The sequence below is a fragment of the Phymastichus coffea genome, unplaced genomic scaffold, assembly GCF_024137745.1.
Source record: "Phymastichus coffea isolate CEN01 unplaced genomic scaffold, Cenicafe_Pcof_1.1 PCOF00087, whole genome shotgun sequence".
Taxonomy (NCBI): domain Eukaryota; kingdom Metazoa; phylum Arthropoda; class Insecta; order Hymenoptera; family Eulophidae; genus Phymastichus; species Phymastichus coffea.
This window is the reverse complement of record NW_026706898.1, coordinates 1,072,103-1,089,759: the sequence shown is the minus strand read 5'-3', so window position 1 is coordinate 1,089,759 and position 17,657 is coordinate 1,072,103. Positions and strand designations below refer to the sequence as shown.

Below are 17,657 nucleotides of genomic sequence, written 5' to 3'. Positions count from 1 at the left end.
GTTTTTATGCGATAGTTACGTTATGTACGTTTATGAAAGATTACTACAGATTTTCGTAGACAATTAAACGTTCGAAAAGTGTATCGGTATAATTGTCATGAATTTAATATGAATTGATTGATTTAATCATATATAACGTCAAAATAATGACCGACTGATACTTGACAGAGACATTAATTGAACATTGTTCTATGCGAAAATTTAGCAATAAACAATTTTTGAATTTGGCAATAAAAGATGTAAATCGATAGATTTTTACGATGAAATATTGTACAATGATTTTGGCTTTATTAAGTTACGTGAAATACTAGAAATTTTTTTTTGAAAAGGCACTGATTACAGCCATGAAAGTTCTATACCAAAGTATGTTATTTACATCGTGAAGGATATATTATAGAAAACTATAATGATTTTAGAACTTATAATATATTTTTTATAGGGTTTTTCAACATTTTGAACGATGATTTTGCAACAGAACTTGGGACGATGAAAACTTAAAACTTCATTGATAACATTTTTAAATCATAAGTGTCCACGTAACTATTTATTTATTTACCAATAAATAATATCATCGGCTATATCTCATATCAAATTATGAGAATGTTCAATGCATATTGAATTTTAAAATTTTCAAGTTCGCCAATAAAAGTTTTGATCTATATTCGTGCATTAAAAAGAATACAAAGAAAGACGTAAAAGAGAAGCGTACAAAGCGCGCTAAACATCACTAGTATTGTAAAATAAGCAATTGCCGAAAGTGGAATCTTGTATTGAAAAAATTTATTAACCATTGCATCCCAATGATAACATAATTGATCGCTAGTGTGATGAAAAAATATTCATCAAAACCCCATTCTCATTATTTTTAATTTTAGAAATCGTTATCTAAAGCATTTTTTATAATATAATTTTTTTTTCTATTGTGTTTGTAGGAAATGAGAACAAGCGAAAGATACTGTATTGAGCAGTGCAAGAAGCATTATAGACAGAAAGTGGAACGCCTGAAGTGATAACTGTTGTTAGTTTGGTGCTGAATATATCATCGGTAAATGGGTTTCTCGTAGATGAAATATATCGCTTGAAACAACAAACCAACTTGATTACACACACATGATTTATATTTGACTTATGATTCACTGTAATAAGGAGTAAAAATTATTTTTGTTGAATATATTTCCTCCTGAAATCGTGTTAGTTCATATGATGATAACAGTACTATTATTGTCGGGTATTTTACACTTTCTTCAGGTTCAGTTTATTAAAAATACATACGACCCATCTGACTCTGATAACAGTAGTCATGATGTAAGACTTCGAACGTTGTTACGATCACAGCTGCATGCTGACTTTTTTTGACCCGTGCCATATCACAAGTTGGAGTCGCTGATTTTCGATTTCGCGTGGAAGAGCGTTAACCTCATGTCTACAACGAGCTTCAACGGCAATCTGTCGTTCGCGTCAACGTTAGCGACGTATGCACGATTCGCTTGTACATACATACGTCAAATCGTCGGGTCTGGCGATTTGCTGGACGCTATAAGCACGAACGATAAGAAAACCACGATCCATCGCTCGGCGTTCATCGAAGACGGCAATGCTATATTCAATAATTTGTCCAGACTTGAGCCTCTGCACGTCGAAGGAATACTCAGGCCCTCGCCACATACGCGCGCGTACGAGGGCGTACAAACGCGTACAAATCGCTAAAAATTTTGATAGTGCCAACAACAGAAAGTTACTACTATTTCTCACTATTCCTCGCATGCCCCAAACGAACACACTTACTCTCGGGACAAACGTATTATAACTATATTATTGAAGGTTATGATATGTTTGTTCCGGAAGTAAGTGTGTTCGTTTGGGGCATGCGAGGAATAGTAGTAACTTTCTGTTGTTGGCACTATCAAAATTTTTAGCGATTTGTACGCGTTTGTACGCCCTCGTACGCGCGCGTATGCGCATATGTGGCGAGGGCCTCAATGGATCAGTGCTCTTCACGAGAACGAACGACTGCAAGGACGACGACTGGCAATGTATTTCGAAACTTTCTTTTCCTTAATAAAAACATTGCACGTTCCTCTTTCTCATTTATAATAGCTATAACTTTGTTCTATAGATCTATCTAATTGTATCGGTCTTATAAAATCCAATAGAAACTTTCACATTACCCATATATGGCTTCTATTTTCCCTTTATTTACTTATTTTATAATAAGTTCAATGTTCAATGCAAAAAAACAATTTTAGTAGCACGCCATTTTAAAGATGAATACTCAAAGAACGATAATTGACAGGTAAACCTTTTTCTGAACTTTCAATATTCGTTAATTAATCGTAGAACTTACAAATTCGACGAATTCTTAGAAGTCAAAAAAGTACCTATGAAATAAATACTATACTAAAATTAACTAGTAGTCAGGCAAGCAATAATATTTATTTACAATACAAGAGTTTTTTTATTTTGATTCAAAATAAGTTCTACACATAGATTTATACATATTACAAAAACCAGCAATGTCGTATTTAAAAATTGTGTTAATTTTACAATTTAATTTGTCTTGCGGCACTCTACTTTGAAATGTTATATGTAGCAAAACGCAAATCGTAAAAATTGTTGAAACACCACAAAAAAATTATCTATATTTTATCAATAAAAATAAACATTTACGTAAGTGATATCCGGCCATATACGTATTACACATATGTTCCACTACGGAAAATGGTAAACAAATGACAATTAGCTGTTTTCAAATCGCTTTCCTCAGCATCGATTTGCAGAATTTTCAAGATGGTGAAGCCGGCTCGACCAATCAGCTTGAACTGTTTACGTACAGACGCAACACTCCCTCACCTAACCTTCAAACTTGACTGTAAAGTAACGAGGTGTGGAGCCGTGAAGAGTAGCAGTAGAGGGGAAGAGAGAAAACACTTTATAAGTGATCGTAGTAAGTATTGTATGTATGCGCGTTCAGTGCAAGCGACACAGCAAGACAGCTCCGCACGTTCGGCGTTCAAGTGTGTAAAATTTTGCGTTCATCACAGTCAGTTTATTATTTTACCCCTCTGCAATTATGGTTCTCTGCAATATTGAGTGTGTTCAAAGAATATCTCAGTATCTCGACATCTCACCTGGGAGACTTTACGTTTCCGAGAACAATGTAAGTGTGCAATATTGTAACGGCCCTTCGTCTCTATCTCTCTCGCTCTCTCACTACCACTGTAACGAAACATGGAGATGCAAGGGATTTGCGTGTCTTTTGATATAATATTCTGCCAATTTACTTATCGATTCCTTGTAAATATCTGTATTTTTTATTTTTTCATCTTTATTTTTTATTACCTCATTTTCAAATATTTCGATACTTTTCAGCAATATAAACACGTATGATTGACTTCAGAAAAAATATTGACGTTATATCTTATCTTTTATCAGCGTTTACAAACAAATGCAGTTGAATGTTTGTAATTAGTGTAATGCTTCTACACAAGTACATATATCAAGATAATTGGAAATAATTTACTTGATAATTCTTATTACACAAATTGAATATTTCTTTAATTGTTTCAAACAACTTTACTAATTTATAAATATCTTTAACTTTGGTAAACTGTTGAGCTTCTAGTGTGATTGGATAATTTTTCAATGTCTTACTGAGTCTTTATCAACAGGCTGTTACATCCGATGATTTGATAAAAAACCAATGCACCGAAGGATTTAGTACAATTGTTCAAGCTCTTGTTAAAAATTCTAAATATCCTGCAATTTTGGGTGATGATGCTGTTACACAAGCTCTTACTCGACAGTGGCTCGAATATGCAGTGCTTTGTGTTAATTATGCAGATAACTCAATTAATGAAAAAAGAGTTTTGAAGGTATAAAAATATATTACATACATAAAGTAACTTTTTTTATCATAATCTGAGAAATCCATGTGTATTTTGTAGGAACTGAATACTGTGTTAAAAATGAGTACCTATGTTTCTGGAACCAAAAAGACTATTGCAGATATTACTCTTTATTATGCTGTACATGGAATTATGGTAATTATTAAATTTTTTATTTCTAATTGAAAATTTCTCTTGATTGTTATGACCGAATAAAAAATATACTTGATTTTATAATTACAGCAAAGACTATCTTTCCAAGAAAAAGCTGAACATGTCCATGTGTCAAGATGGTTTGACAACATGCAGCAAGATGACAAATTGAGGCAAACAATGGATTTGATCAATTTTAATATGATGCATTTGTATTTGTAAAGAATGTCCACTTTATTCATGTCATATTATTTTCCAATATTGAGGCTACAACTTAAATTTATAATTTGACCAAATTAGTGATTTGTGATTAGTAAGTACATTTGTTAATTACATCTTTAAGGATAATAAATCTTGCATTTATTAATTATTACTGATCTGTCAAGTTCTTTTAAAAATGTTAATTTATCAACATATGATATTACCTAATTTATGTAACATGAAAAAACTGCTACCTAAAGTTAGTCTTTATTAAGAAAAAGAGTCAATTATTTAAAAAAAAAAGCTTAAGCACTTGATAGTTTATATCAGAAAAAGCTCCATTTTCCTAAAATAGCCAATGACTCCAAAATTGGTTATCAAACTTTGCATAAGAGCCAATTTCTACTAATAGCCTCTCCCAGGAAAGTCGCCATTACTGCAAGCACAAAAAAGCTCTTCATTCCAACTCTATCCGCTGACTAGTTAAATGAAAAAGAAGTTGCAAATCAATCTTATCCGTGTAACATTGGAACAATAGATTGAAAACAAAAGACCGCGTGATCGCGAGATGTCGCTCGAAGCTTGGTTTCGCCGTTGCCTCGCGCGCGGCGGACGCACCTATATCAACGACCAACGACTGAACGACCAACTCACGTGTGCACGCATACAAATAGACAGAGTAGCGCGTCCGTGTAGAAGCATAAGACTGCTGCTATACGTCGTCCGTCATATTGTTGAGCTGGCGCGTGAAAGCCCAGAGGAAAAAAAGGCCCGAAAGATGTCTGCCATATACGGACGGGTTGTTCGAGGAGGGAGTAGCGGAGGGGAGCGATGCGGTCGGTGCTGGCGCGACTAGCCGAGCGAAACACAGACGAGCAGGCAGTCTACTACACGCAGTAGTGTGGCGTGTGCGGAGCGCCAGTTACGTCGAGATGCGTGATCCGGACTTGCTTTGACAGTATTTTTCTTCTCAAACGGCACGTCCGAAGTTGTGATCACCATTCGACTTTAACGATAGGAACAGGCTACAGTAGCGGTGAGGGCAGTGCAGCGATGGCTGACGACTCGAGTGTACGCGTCGCAGTGCGGTGAGTTGAAAATCATATACCTATTGCCGGAGAAAGGAGAACCTATTTTCGACGATCATCTCGAGAGAGTGCGAGTGAGAGAGAGAGAGAACGAGTCGATGTGTTCGTTGCAAGAAATGTACGGCAAGTCGCATTGAGTCTCTGTGCTCGCGCGCGCGCATGATTGATTTTGGAGTGAATCGCCAAGGCTGCATCTCCGCAATAGAATGCCTTTTCCGATGGTGGATGCCCATAGCGTCTCTCGTGCTCGTGCGTGCAGTCAAAACAAAATGTTTACGTCCTCCACCTCGGGGACATCGGTTCATCGCACTTTTTCCTTTTCCCTGACCAAATAAGGCGAAAACATATACACACATCAGAAGCCGACTGCAATGTCGCGGCGTGAGCGAGCGATAGCTGCGATGCAGATGATATTTTATTTGTTCGCTCTCGCGTTTTCGACGTCGGACCACCCCTTGCGCGCACGGTTAACGCCACTGTTCGCGCGCAAGGAATGCGCGTTTCGCAAGTGAGCCTCATTGCACGAAAGTTATTGATTGCGAGATGCATCCACGCTTGGCGAGGCCCTTTAATTGTGCAACTCTCGTTCTCTCTCGCTCTAGGTTGTTGTGCGATAACGAAAATTTCGAAAGCCCCCCTCGCTATCGCCGCGCCAACGGCGACGCATGAATAAGAGCGAGATTTTTACTCACCCACACACTTGCATGACTCGTTCAATTCGCGCGTATATTGTTCGACAGGCTGTCGAAGCGACAACCGACGGCTGCGTAGATTAGACCTATCGGTCGTCGGAGCTTTTGCTATGATTCTCTGGCTGCGGGGGTATCGTTGGCCGTTCGAGAAAGTTTTCGCGACGTCGCGGCGACGGCAGGACTGCGCCGCCGGTCTAGGTCACTCTAGAGGTCCGCGCTCCGTAGCCAATATCCCTTTTGCTCTGCTGAGACGCGCGCCGGAGCGAAAAAATTGAGCTGTCCAGCGCGTAAGCGGCTTATCTCGGCGCAGCTTAACGCGATTGTGCGTACACGGCAGCCTCTCTCTGGAATTGCGCGCATCGAGCCTCGAACTGGCCTTCGACGAGCGAAATGTCATCGGGGCGCGGATGCAAATGTCTCGTTTAAATGTATCTAATTCGCCGGAATACACTTGGCGAAAGGTCGTTGCCGAAGGTCTACTTGTTTACTCTCTCTTTCTTTTTCTCTCGGCAACGCTTGGCTGCGTGTGGGCGCGCACGACTGGCTTTCTCGGGCTTTTGTTTGCTGCGGGAACGTCTGGCGCATTGTTACTACGCGCGCTTCCCAGCTGTGCGCTGGGAATCTTCGCGTAAGGATTTTCTCCAAGGGCAAGCCGAGCACCAAGGGATCGTCGGCCCTTCCTTATCGGCGCTCTTGCTGCCCATTTTCGGGTGGACGCGCCTCTTTCGCGGACCGACTGGTCGATATTCACCAAGGATCGAGTTTACTTGAGCAAGCTCATCGAAGTGCTTAGGCGGCTACTCGAGACGCTCGTAAAGTCGTCGCTCACCGTCGAAGGCTACGAGCTGTCGTAATTAAACAGTCGTTTGAGCCGACTGATGTTTGAAAGCGCCGGCGGTTTCCGCTCTATCGATTCGCTCGGACACCTCGTTACAACATTCTCGAACTTGCACAGTAGCTAATCGCAATAAGCCGGATATTGAACAAGCGCATCGCCGGGAAAAAAAAGCAAGAGGCAACGAGGCAACGAGGCGACCTATTAAGATGAGAAATCCCCAGCGACGAATATACATGTGTCGCGCGGATATACACGTAGGATAATAAGCGACACCCGATTACTCAATGAAATTCCAAGCTATAGCATTTCATCGCGACCATATTTAGTTTCTCGTTATACTTGGTTCAAGTTTACGGCGTTGCGCAACGCGCGTGCGCGATATACGCGACTGGCTTCCGCGCGCAGGTAAGCTTTTTGAGCGGCGGCGGCGAGGCGTTCCCTCGGCGGGCGCGGGGCGCTGCGCGCGATTTCGCCGAAGGGACTCGCCCGTCAAAAAGCATGCCCGAGCGAACTGTGTCGAGAGACGAGCGCACTTGTGTCGGTGATTCGCTCGCGCACCGACGCGTGGGCGCGCGCGCGATTTCTTTCCTCTCTGGTTCGCTTTGCGCCGATTTACGTGGGCGAGCACGTGCAAACGTTCGCTTTTCGCGAGCCGCGCGCGCGACTTTGCCGCGAGCGAATTCGCCGCTCCGTTTTTGTCGCGGATTTGTTTGCCGCGCGCTATCGCTCGCCAATGGTGATCGCGAGCCGCCGATAAGATAGCGGATCAATACGCGTACCTGCGCTGCGGCACGTGACTGTTTTTTTTTGTTTTTCTTTTTTCGTTTTTTTTAGGTCGGGGCCTCTCGATGATACTCGCGCGTACTACGACCGGCGATGCGTAATTCGTCGACGCGAAACGCGCTCGTCGTCAATCGCCGCTGTGCATTCGTACCGTCGCAAATTGCACTTGAAGAAACATTAAAAATCGTTGCCGTCAAAGTCCCACGCAACTCGCTTTACATTCCCCTCTCTGTAGACTACATCGGCGCCAAACTGTATCAAAAGCGATTTCGATGATGTTCTATTCAGCAGACTTCCGCGGAACGGCGTCGCGACGCCGAGAGAGTCAGCGGAAAGAAGCGTCCGCAAGGGCGTCGCGACAATTAATAAACGACGAAACGTTGCGTTTGGTTGCAGGATCCGGCCGCAGATAGCACGCGAGGTGATCGACATGTGCCGGATCTGCACGCAGGTACCGGCGGGTGAGCCGCAGGTGTTCCTGGGCCCGGACAAAGCCTTCACCTACGACTACGTGTTCGACACGAGCTCGGACCAATGCTCGATCTACGAGACGTGCGTGGCGCGGCTGGTGGACGGCGCGCTCGACGGCTATAACGCCACGGTGCTGGCCTACGGACAGACTGGTTCGGGCAAGACCTACACCATGGGCACGGGCTTCGACGTGGAGATCGACGAGCACGTGGTTGGCATCATCCCCCGGGCCATCAAGCACCTCTTCGACGGCATCGCTCATAAGCAGGCTCGCGCCCGCGAGCGCGCCCAGCTGCCGCCCGAGTTCAAGGTGCGTTGCCCGTCACCCGGTACACTCGGATCGACACCCCGACGGACAACGGACGCGAGCCGAGCTCGCTCGCGCGGCCTCGTCGCCCTTCGATAGCGTCGCCTCAATTGGAGTATGACGCGCGCGCGGCGAGTAACCGAATCCTCGGACGGGACGGAAGGCAGACACGCCGTTGCCGCAATCCGGACTCGTGAGAATTGGCTCTCGTCGCGGTACGACGGTCCCGCGCGCCAAGCGAGGACACGCAGAGCTGCGCGCGCGGGATGCTCTTCGCTGACGTCATGATGCCGCTCGCATCGCTGACTTCGCCGCGGCTTACTGCACCGATTCGCGAAAGTCACGCTCGCGGACGACTACTCGTCGCCGACGCGCTCGTCGCTCGTCGGAAGCTAGCCGCGAGGCGGATGTTCGTGCCCGGGTCGAGGCGCGGCACTGCCGCTTCGCCGCGTTCGCTCGAAAGAGAGACCACGGGAAAACGGCGGCGAAACGAGGCGCTGCTGCAGCGCAAAGGCCCCGCGCGAGGCGCCAACGTGTCCCGCGGTGAACTGACGCCAGCGGCAAATTGGACGATGCGCAGGTGAGCGCGCAATTCCTGGAGCTGTACAACGAAGATCTGAAGGACCTGCTGGAGCCGGGAGGTCCGCGGGGCGGCGCCCGCATCCACGAGGACACCGCGGGCAACATCCACCTCGCGGGCGTCGAGTGCCGCGTGGTGACGAGTCCGCAGGAGGCCCTGGAGTACCTGCGCCTGGGCGCGCTGTCTCGCACTACCGGCAGTACGCAGATGAACACTCAGTCGTCGCGCTCGCACGCCATCTTTACGCTGCACGTCAAGCAGCAGCGCTGCATCCACGTGGAGGACCCGGACGCCGACGTGGACACCGCTGGCGACAACATGGACAGCGAGTTCGAGACCCTCACGGCCAAGTTCCACTTCGTCGATTTGGCCGGCTCGGAGCGGCTGAAGCGCACCGGCGCCACGGGCGATAGAGCCAAGGAGGGCATCTCCATCAATTGCGGCCTGGTGAGTGTTGCGCTTCCAGAACGGGTAGCGATGATTATCGTCGTGTGCGCCGCCGCCGCCGTCCTATGAAAGATTCATGCAGGAAATCGGATTTGTTATGCCGCGCGGCGGTCGACCGCTCCGCGCTCACCCCGATCGCTTCCTGCGCGCCTCACCGTGCGCCTAACTGTTTCCTCCTAGCTGGCCTTAGGCAACGTCATTTCGGCGCTCGGCGACAAGACCAAAAAGGCCCTCCACGTGCCTTACCGAGACTCCAAGCTCACCAGACTGCTGCAGGACTCCTTGGGCGGCAACAGTCAGACCGTAATGATCGCCTGCGTCTCGCCCAGCGACCGCGACTTCATGGAGACGCTCAGCACCCTCAAGTACGCTAATAGGGCGCGGAACATCAAGAACAAGGTGACCATCAACCAGGACAAGAGCTCTAGGACCATCGCCTCGCTCAGGCGCGAGATCCAGCAGCTGCAGATGGAGCTGCTCGAGTATCGACAGGGTAATCGCGACGTTCGACCGATCCGCCGCGGACCCGCGTCTCATTGGACAGCAAGCCGAACCAAGCGTGTTCGTCGCTATTGCAGGTAAACGAGCGGTGGGCGAGGACGGAATGAACGACGCCTGGCACGAGAACCAAATGCTCAACAGCGAGCTGCAAAGCCTGCGCACGCGGGTCAAAGCTCTGTCGGAGACCGTGGATGCTTTGACGGCTAAGAACTCGCTGCTGCTCGCGGAGAAGGCGGCAGGCCAGTGGCTGTCGTCGGGCGCCGCCGCCGCCGCCGGCGGCGATGTCACTGGCCTCGTACAGGGCTACTTGCAAGAGATCGAGGAGCTGCGGGCGAGATTACTCGAGGCCGAGGCGCTTTATCAGCAGCTCAAGAAGAGGCAGATGCATGTGAGTTCCCGCCTCGTTATTACCCGGCTCACGCCGTCGTACGAGACATATTGACTTATTGACTTATTCCACGTCTCAATGTTGACATTTATCCGTGTAGCAATCTTTCGGGATAGACGCTTCGCTCGAAACTAGTATGCAGGTACGCTCAACTGAACACGAATTAGAGGTACTTGTGTCTCTGCATGGGTGTTAATTGGCAACGAGTCGTACACTGATTTTCTTTGGTTAGCGCGCTTATCATTATACGAGTTTATTCATTACTGCAAATGTTTTTTCAGTTCAATTTATGGAATCAATTCACGATACCGCTATTTTCCATCATTTATTTGCTTACACACAAAGCAGCTCTTGAAAGTGACTATAATTTCAATGTATTCAACGCGTGATTCACTCACCGTTGGCCTTGATAAAGATCATTTATAATCATCATTATTGTTTTTCAATGATCTTTTCGACCACTCGACACGTCGGCATTTATCATCTTTTTTTGTTGCGGTCAACTCATTATGGACTTGCTTTTTATTCAACCCACAGGTTAGCGCCGCGGGTAATCCCTACACCGTCTCCGACATGTCGCACGTTTTACACAGCGATTCTTCCTCGGTGCTCATTGAAGCGAAACGAGAATTACAAAAAGAGAAGGCGCTGCTTGCCAGCCTCAAACAACAAACGCAAACTATCAGCAATAAAGATGGGGAAGATGCGGAGATGGAAGACGCTGAGAACGGGCAAGAATCTATGAGCGAAGACGAGTCTGACGACGATTCCGATCGTAAAGGTATACTTAATGATTTTCGATCGAAGGAGATTTTTCTCTTTTGCAATTATTGAGATGACGAATGCGTTTATAGAAGAGGATGAAGAAGAGGAAGCGATAGGTCGTGAATTGGAGAACCTTACCTCTAACATAGATGTGAAGCAACGGCTGATTCAAGAGCTTGAATTGTCTCAAAGACGACTGCAAACAATGAAGCAACATTATGAAGATAAACTCGCTCAATTACAGCTGCGTATCAAAGACACCCAAGAAGAAAGAGACAAGGTTCTATCCTCTCTCCAACAAAACTCGTCGGCGCCAACAGAAAAGGTCAAAAAACTACGTGACGAGTACGAAAAGAAGCTCGCGACAATGCAAAAGGAAGTCAAGATGTTGCAATCTGCTAAAAAGGAGCACGCTAGGCTTTTAAAGAGTCAAACACAGAATGAAAATAGACTGCGAGGTACGTATGAAAAAATAAATGACATAGCAAATAAAACATCAAATAAACGTCCAAAAATAATTTCTTACGTAAACATTCGCTCGGCTTATAGGGTTGAGAAATGAACTGGCAGAAATGAAACGAGCAAAAGTGAAGCTGCTGAACAAGATGCGCGAAGAAGCGCAGCGTCACAAGGAAAACGAGCTCAAACGCAACCGTGAAATCGCTCAGCTGCGAAAGGAAAGTCGTCGCAACGCCAACATGATTAGAACTCTGGAGGCCGAGAGACGAATGAAAGAAGTTGTACTCAGGAGAAAGCAAGAGGAAGTCACCGCACTGCGAAAGAGAGACCGGGGATTAAGTCAGAAAGCCGCGGGTCGAACAGCCGTAGCTAAAGCGCCAAACCCCAAGGCACTGAAACAACGCTGGCAGACTTTCGAGAGGACCATCACAAAGCAGGCGTTGGCTAAACAAGCCGCTGCTGAGACGGAAAAAGAGATGGAGCGATTACTGCAGGAAAGGGAGGAACTCGGGAGAGAACTCGAGAGACTGAAAAAACAAAAGCTCGTCATTGCCTCGATGAAGGACGATACAGCGGATATCGACGAGGAAATCGACAACGTTACCAGCAAAATTAGTTACTTACAAGTAAGTATTGATTTTCGATTAATGCGTACGATATAATTGCACCTCGCATTAACGGTGAGACTTTCGTTCAAAAAGTGGAGCGTGGATTTCAATGTAAGGAATACCGTTATTAAAAATTAGAATCTGCTAGTTTGTATTCAGCTTCGAGAGTGTACCGCCCATTTTTCGTAATTCAATATCCGATAAAGTGCAAGCTGTAATCTTGGGCACTTGATAGAATGTTTTTAAATTATCTAGGACAGCATATCAGAGTGCCAAAGAGCGATGGTGGAGATGGGTGACAACGACGGTGAGGCGGACGGTGATTCGGGTATGGAAGCCTTATTGAACACAATAAGAACAGTTGACGAGGCACAGTACCTAATGCAACGAATGCTGGCTTTTACCATCGAGCAAAGTTACATCGCTGCTCAGAAGCAGCTCGAAGTGCGCGACATGGAAACTCGACTGAACCAGGTCGCACAAGAAAGCGATGTTCAGCATCAGCTTCTTGAACATGTACTTAGAGATAGAGATCTGCTGTCGCTTACCAATAGTAATGTCACGAACAATTCAACTACGGCCTACAGTCCTCCTAGCTCCAGGAGTTCTTCCCCAGACAAGTAAGTTGTATTTTAATAACGTTTCACTTTATTTCGATATGATAATTAATTCTCCGTGTCGATTTTTAGTAGCGAAAACATGACGCAAAGCATAGGTCCAGACGATAAGCCAAGAAGTATCAAGGTGCGACGGCGAACGACGCAGCCGCAGGAGCTTTTGTACGGAACGAACGCGGATAATCAAAAGAACGAGGATCAAAATCAAAATCATAACCATCCATTGACGAGGGTTCCCAGTGCACCAGGCAGTCTCAAGTTTGTTCTAATTTTTATACTCACGTTATTCAGGCTGGCTCGACTTCGCTTTGCCAATCTGTGTATAAATCTTCTGTCTTACTTGTGTTGAAGTCGAGTTTTTGAATTCGACCTAGATGTTGTTACTCTGGCGAGAGTATTGTGTTAGGTGATGGGTGTTTGTTTAAATGGTTCGTGTTGGGTGTGATGTGTTTGCCAAAGATTTATTCATGGAATTAGGTGAAAGCACAGTCGCAGCACCAGTCGTGTGTAACTATAGATACTTCGAAGTAGTTAAAAGGAGCGTTGGTATAATTAAGTTTGCATGGTCTTAGGGGTTTGGTACTCGCGAGGAATCAGTATGGCAGTGGGTTGATTGGTTCGCCAACGCTGAGTCGTCGCGACAGCACGTCACCACGGCCCCTACGCAGAGCCCTACACGCAGGTGGCGGTTCCATGTGAGTGACAATGCTCCAGCTGGCTTTCACTTTTATTCTCCTGTTCCACCTATGTCTTGACATTTTGCACAGTGCACTCTTTTGTATTGTCTCTCGTTGATTGTTCTTTCCTTCCCTATTTATTTGTTCTACTTTCCTATTTTTTTCTCTTCTTTTTTTGTTTTCTAGTTTTATACAATGATTCACTGTCATATGTTTGATTAAGTGCGAATCGACGAGACGTATGAGATGCAAATCCGAGTGCCTTACGATCAATCGGATATACTTTAGAGAATTGTGAATTATGGCAGCTAGGAGCTAAATTGTCAAAATTCTTCAAGGTTAAATGCACGCAGGGCTTGTCAACCCTTTTTCAGGCACTTTAATTAAGTATACCAGTTGGTTGGGTTACATAAACTAATAATGAAACTTTTACACAATATCTCTTAAAGCAATACGTAAGTTTATCTTTTTTAAAATGTTTTTACTGACTCAAGGGATCAAATGTTTTGAAAGCGGCTTTTAATATATTTCATAATAATTCATTCCTCGATTAATATAATTGCCATAACAATACTATTCAAGAAGTTGAAGAAAAACTATATGTACATACATATTTTAATGCGCTAGTCGTTTATTGAAACAGAACGAAATTTTGTATTATAAATCTGTATATAACAAAGAGTTATACATATTTGTACAGCTTTGGAAATACAAAAAATAAATATAACATACAATGCGTTTCAATTATACGTATATATCGATTTTATACACAAAAATATCCTGTGTGCTCAGCGTGCAACTCAAAGTTGGTATATTCATAACGACAATAAAACGCAAGAGCCCGATAAAACAAACGAAAGCATCCGCAATTAATCTCGCACATTTCTAAAGTTATATGTAAAATTTTAATCCCCAATAACAAGCAGTATGATAAGTGGGAATTCTTCGCATGAATTATTAGTAATACCGCATGCAATACAAACCTGCATGGTATTTTTCTCTTTTAATCCAATGTATGTGATCGAAAGCAAATAAATATTGAACGATTGCCGGCTGAAAACTAACTGTGCTTAACTAACAAACTGACGGCCCAATTAGGGAGCAGGTAGCCCACATGGACACCTCGTCGCCGCCAAGTTCACCGATGACCTACAGGAGATTTAATAGTCGAGAAGAGAATGTTTTCTCGAGACTAACTGCGAGCAGGCAAACTCTACATGTCGAGCACCAGCCAACTAAAGGAGTCATCTCCAACTATCAGGGAAAGGTAAGTTGCAAAAAGAAAGTAGAAAATAATGAATACAGAAGAGCAAAATCGATCTGATTATATTTGTTTATAGGTCGTACCTAGAGCAATACTGCAGTGTACTCATGTCGCCGAAGGCCACAGTAAAGCCGTCCTGTCAATTTGCGCAACCAATGATTTACTCTTCAGCGGCTCCAAAGGTATAAATTAAAATAAATTAAACTCAAAATAGATATTTTAATGGGTACAGCGATAAATTGATTTTCGCGACTTACTAATTAATGAAAAATAACATGTCTGTCATTGCAGATCGAACAGTCAAAGTGTGGGATCTAGGAACGGGAATCGAGAGCATGTCTCTAGGCGGACACCCAAACAATGTAGTAGTTGTTAAATACTCGGCGGTCAATCGACTAGTGTTTAGCGTGTCGCTAGCCTACGTGAAAATTTGGGACCTGCGCTCAGGCAATAGCTGCATAAAAACGTTATTCTCATCGGGACAGGCGCAGAGTGGCTCTCTCAACATTTCGAATACGACGAGGACGGTACAGTTGCCCGTCGGAGAGACAACGATCAACGATGTAGCTCTCGGCCTAGACGATCGCGAGCTGTACACAGCCTCGAGCGACAAAGTGCGAATTTGGGATTTGCGCAAGATCGCCTATGTAGGAAAATTAAGTACCCCGCATTCCGCAGCGGTTATGTGCCTCAGTGCCACCGAGGACGGTAGAGTAATCACCGGTAGCAAAGATCATCTCATCTCCATTGTTGAGCCCAACATGTCTGGTCAGTCATTCAGTCTATCACCTCCACATTACGACGGCGTCGAATGCTTGAGTACCTACGGAAACATATTATTCTCTGGTACGACTGTCTTCATTCGTGTGTATAGAAATTTTGTGCATGGCTTGTTTCGTTATTTCAACAGGATCACGAGATATGTGCATCAAACGCTGGGATCTGGGTAGAATGGAGATCGTCCAGTCTTTGAACAATGCCCACAAAGATTGGATCCAAGGATTGTGCCTTATTAATAGCGGGTCGGTCATGATATCTGGCTGCCGCGCTGGTATGCTAAGAGCTTGGACGGTGCCGAACTTTGGTGATCAGATGGGCGAGTGTTCGCTTCTAGGCGAGGTGCGTGCCCACACCTCAGCCATCAACGCTACTGTCAGCAACCAACAACATATTTTCACCGCCAGCAGGTGAGTGACAACTGACACAATCAATTATTTCCTTTTTAACTTTCTCTGGAAAAGTATAAGTATAGTCTTTCAAGTGGGTTATGAGTTCGTAGGATTCGGGTTTGGCAGATTGAATTTTTTTAACACGCACATTAACACACACTTTCTTGAAAGGGGATGGTGAAATTACATATTACTAATAATCGACTAACTTATATAAATATGCTGATTGAAAGTAGTTTTGATGTAAGTTTCACGCATCCCCTTGTTTAACGATAAACTAGGATAGTATATTTAAAGCTTGGAACGTTGGTTGCAGCTCTGGGGAAGTGAAGCTGTGGCGCATACCTGATTCTTCTTTGACCATGTCCACGTCCACAGTTTCTTTATAACTTGATCCGCTTGATCTCTATCTCTTGGTTGGTTTCTCTTTGGTTGTTTGTGTTCAGTGTTTGTCCTTGTTAATAAGTAGTCTTAGGCAGTTGGGTGATCTGCTGCTGTCCATTTTACTCTAGTCAATCTTCTCTCGACTTCCAACAACAAAAGAAAAGATAAAAAAGAACGAAAGGACGAAACGATCAATTATTCTCATAGCAATACGTACTTTAAAAGTAGTATATTCTAAGTCACGGGACAGGATTTTTTCGGTCTGACTTGCTAATAATCAAGTACAAATGAGATGTGTAATATATATTTTTGAATTGGATGGAAGCAAATGTATTTTCTCAAGTGACACATGTATCGAGACTAATTCGACTGTAACGAGTTGAGGGGTGCATTTTCTGTCCAGAACTAAAATATTTTTGTTACCGAGTGCGTAACATACGCGCGCGCACACAGCCACACACACAAGTTCACGTAATCATCTTCATCATCGCCGCCTAGCTGTAACGTATTCTAGCATTTTTTTAACTTAGTTTGGATCTCGATCGTTCATGTTCTCCGGCGATCGTACATATAAAATTGTTTTATATAATATGCACAAGCTTGCTACTTTTTAGAAAGATCATCCGTCATCAGCAATCATTTTCATCCTCATCAACATCGCCTTGTCACTCCTTCATTACGAATTGAATACGACTAGCTAAGAATTTTTCCAACAATTTTACTCTCTAATATTTCTCTCTCTTTCTCCTCCTACTACACGGTTTCTGCATGATTATGATACGATTTTTAAACTTTCAATAATTTTTACAATGTAATTAACGGTTGCTTAATGTAAACAATTATTTGTAAATGATTTTTTTTAAGATATTATTTTTGCTTTCGTATTATTCATTAATTTCGTGCATTGCATGGCTGTCGTCTGCTCCACGCATACAGTGATGGCACAGTGAGGCTTTGGAGCTACAACAAGAGAGACAACCGGACTTTCCAAAGGAGCATCTCGCTAAAATGCTAGCACACGAAGTATTTCATTTATGTAGTGATATTACTCGTTTATTTATTTACCTCATTTTTACCGATCTGCGGTAGGGATCTAGCGAAAGACGATTAAATCCGGTCGAACAAAGTCTGCGTCTATCAGAACAAAATTGTATAATTATATAATTGTATAGGGTGTGTCAAAAACTTTTAAAACTCGCTATCGACGAAATGGCTTACTGTATACTTCACATTTGTTAATTGTAAAATACCCTGTCTCCTCGATCCCCTAGTACATTTTTAACTAACGTATAATGAACTTTTTATACTGCGTGTATACACCTATAGATTATGCTGATTTATTTTTTAAGTAGGAAACACGAATGAAATTTTAAGAAAGCAA

The 17,657-nt window shown here is 44.0% G+C and overlaps 2 protein-coding genes across 6 annotated transcripts; both read left to right on the top strand.

Annotated features, from left to right (window-relative positions):
* Positions 1–2,861: 2,861 nt before the first annotated feature.
* LOC131669139 (eukaryotic translation elongation factor 1 epsilon-1) lies at positions 2,862–4,426 on the top strand. The gene is made up of 4 exons (XM_058943816.1): positions 2,862–3,157; positions 3,669–3,872; positions 3,945–4,040; positions 4,128–4,426. The coding sequence occupies exons 1-4, from the start codon at positions 3,071–3,073 to the stop codon at positions 4,257–4,259; spliced, it is 519 nt and encodes a 172-aa protein (XP_058799799.1). The 5' UTR covers positions 2,862–3,070; the 3' UTR covers positions 4,260–4,426.
* Positions 4,427–4,953: 527 nt separating this feature from the next.
* Positions 4,954–17,348, top strand: LOC131669091 (kinesin-like protein KIF21A). 5 transcript variants are annotated; one of them, XM_058943713.1, is made up of 18 exons: positions 4,955–5,326; positions 8,036–8,420; positions 8,998–9,444; positions 9,625–9,937; positions 10,023–10,333; positions 10,434–10,475; positions 10,871–11,114; positions 11,188–11,556; positions 11,648–12,183; positions 12,421–12,785; positions 12,855–13,040; positions 13,355–13,477; positions 14,558–14,726; positions 14,800–14,905; positions 15,015–15,569; positions 15,634–15,910; positions 16,209–16,308; positions 17,213–17,335. In XM_058943713.1, exons 1-17 carry the CDS (start codon positions 5,292–5,294, stop codon positions 16,279–16,281), a joined length of 4,536 nt encoding a protein of 1,511 aa, XP_058799696.1. In that variant the 5' UTR covers positions 4,955–5,291; the 3' UTR covers positions 16,282–16,308; positions 17,213–17,335. The 5 variants fall into 5 exon arrangements, with proteins under 5 accessions (XP_058799698.1, XP_058799696.1, XP_058799694.1 ...); XM_058943711.1 differs by lacking the exon at positions 16,209–16,308 and having other exon boundaries at positions 17,213–17,348; XM_058943712.1 differs by lacking the exon at positions 17,213–17,335 and having other exon boundaries at positions 16,209–16,346.
* The last annotated feature ends 309 nt before the right edge of the window (positions 17,349–17,657 follow it).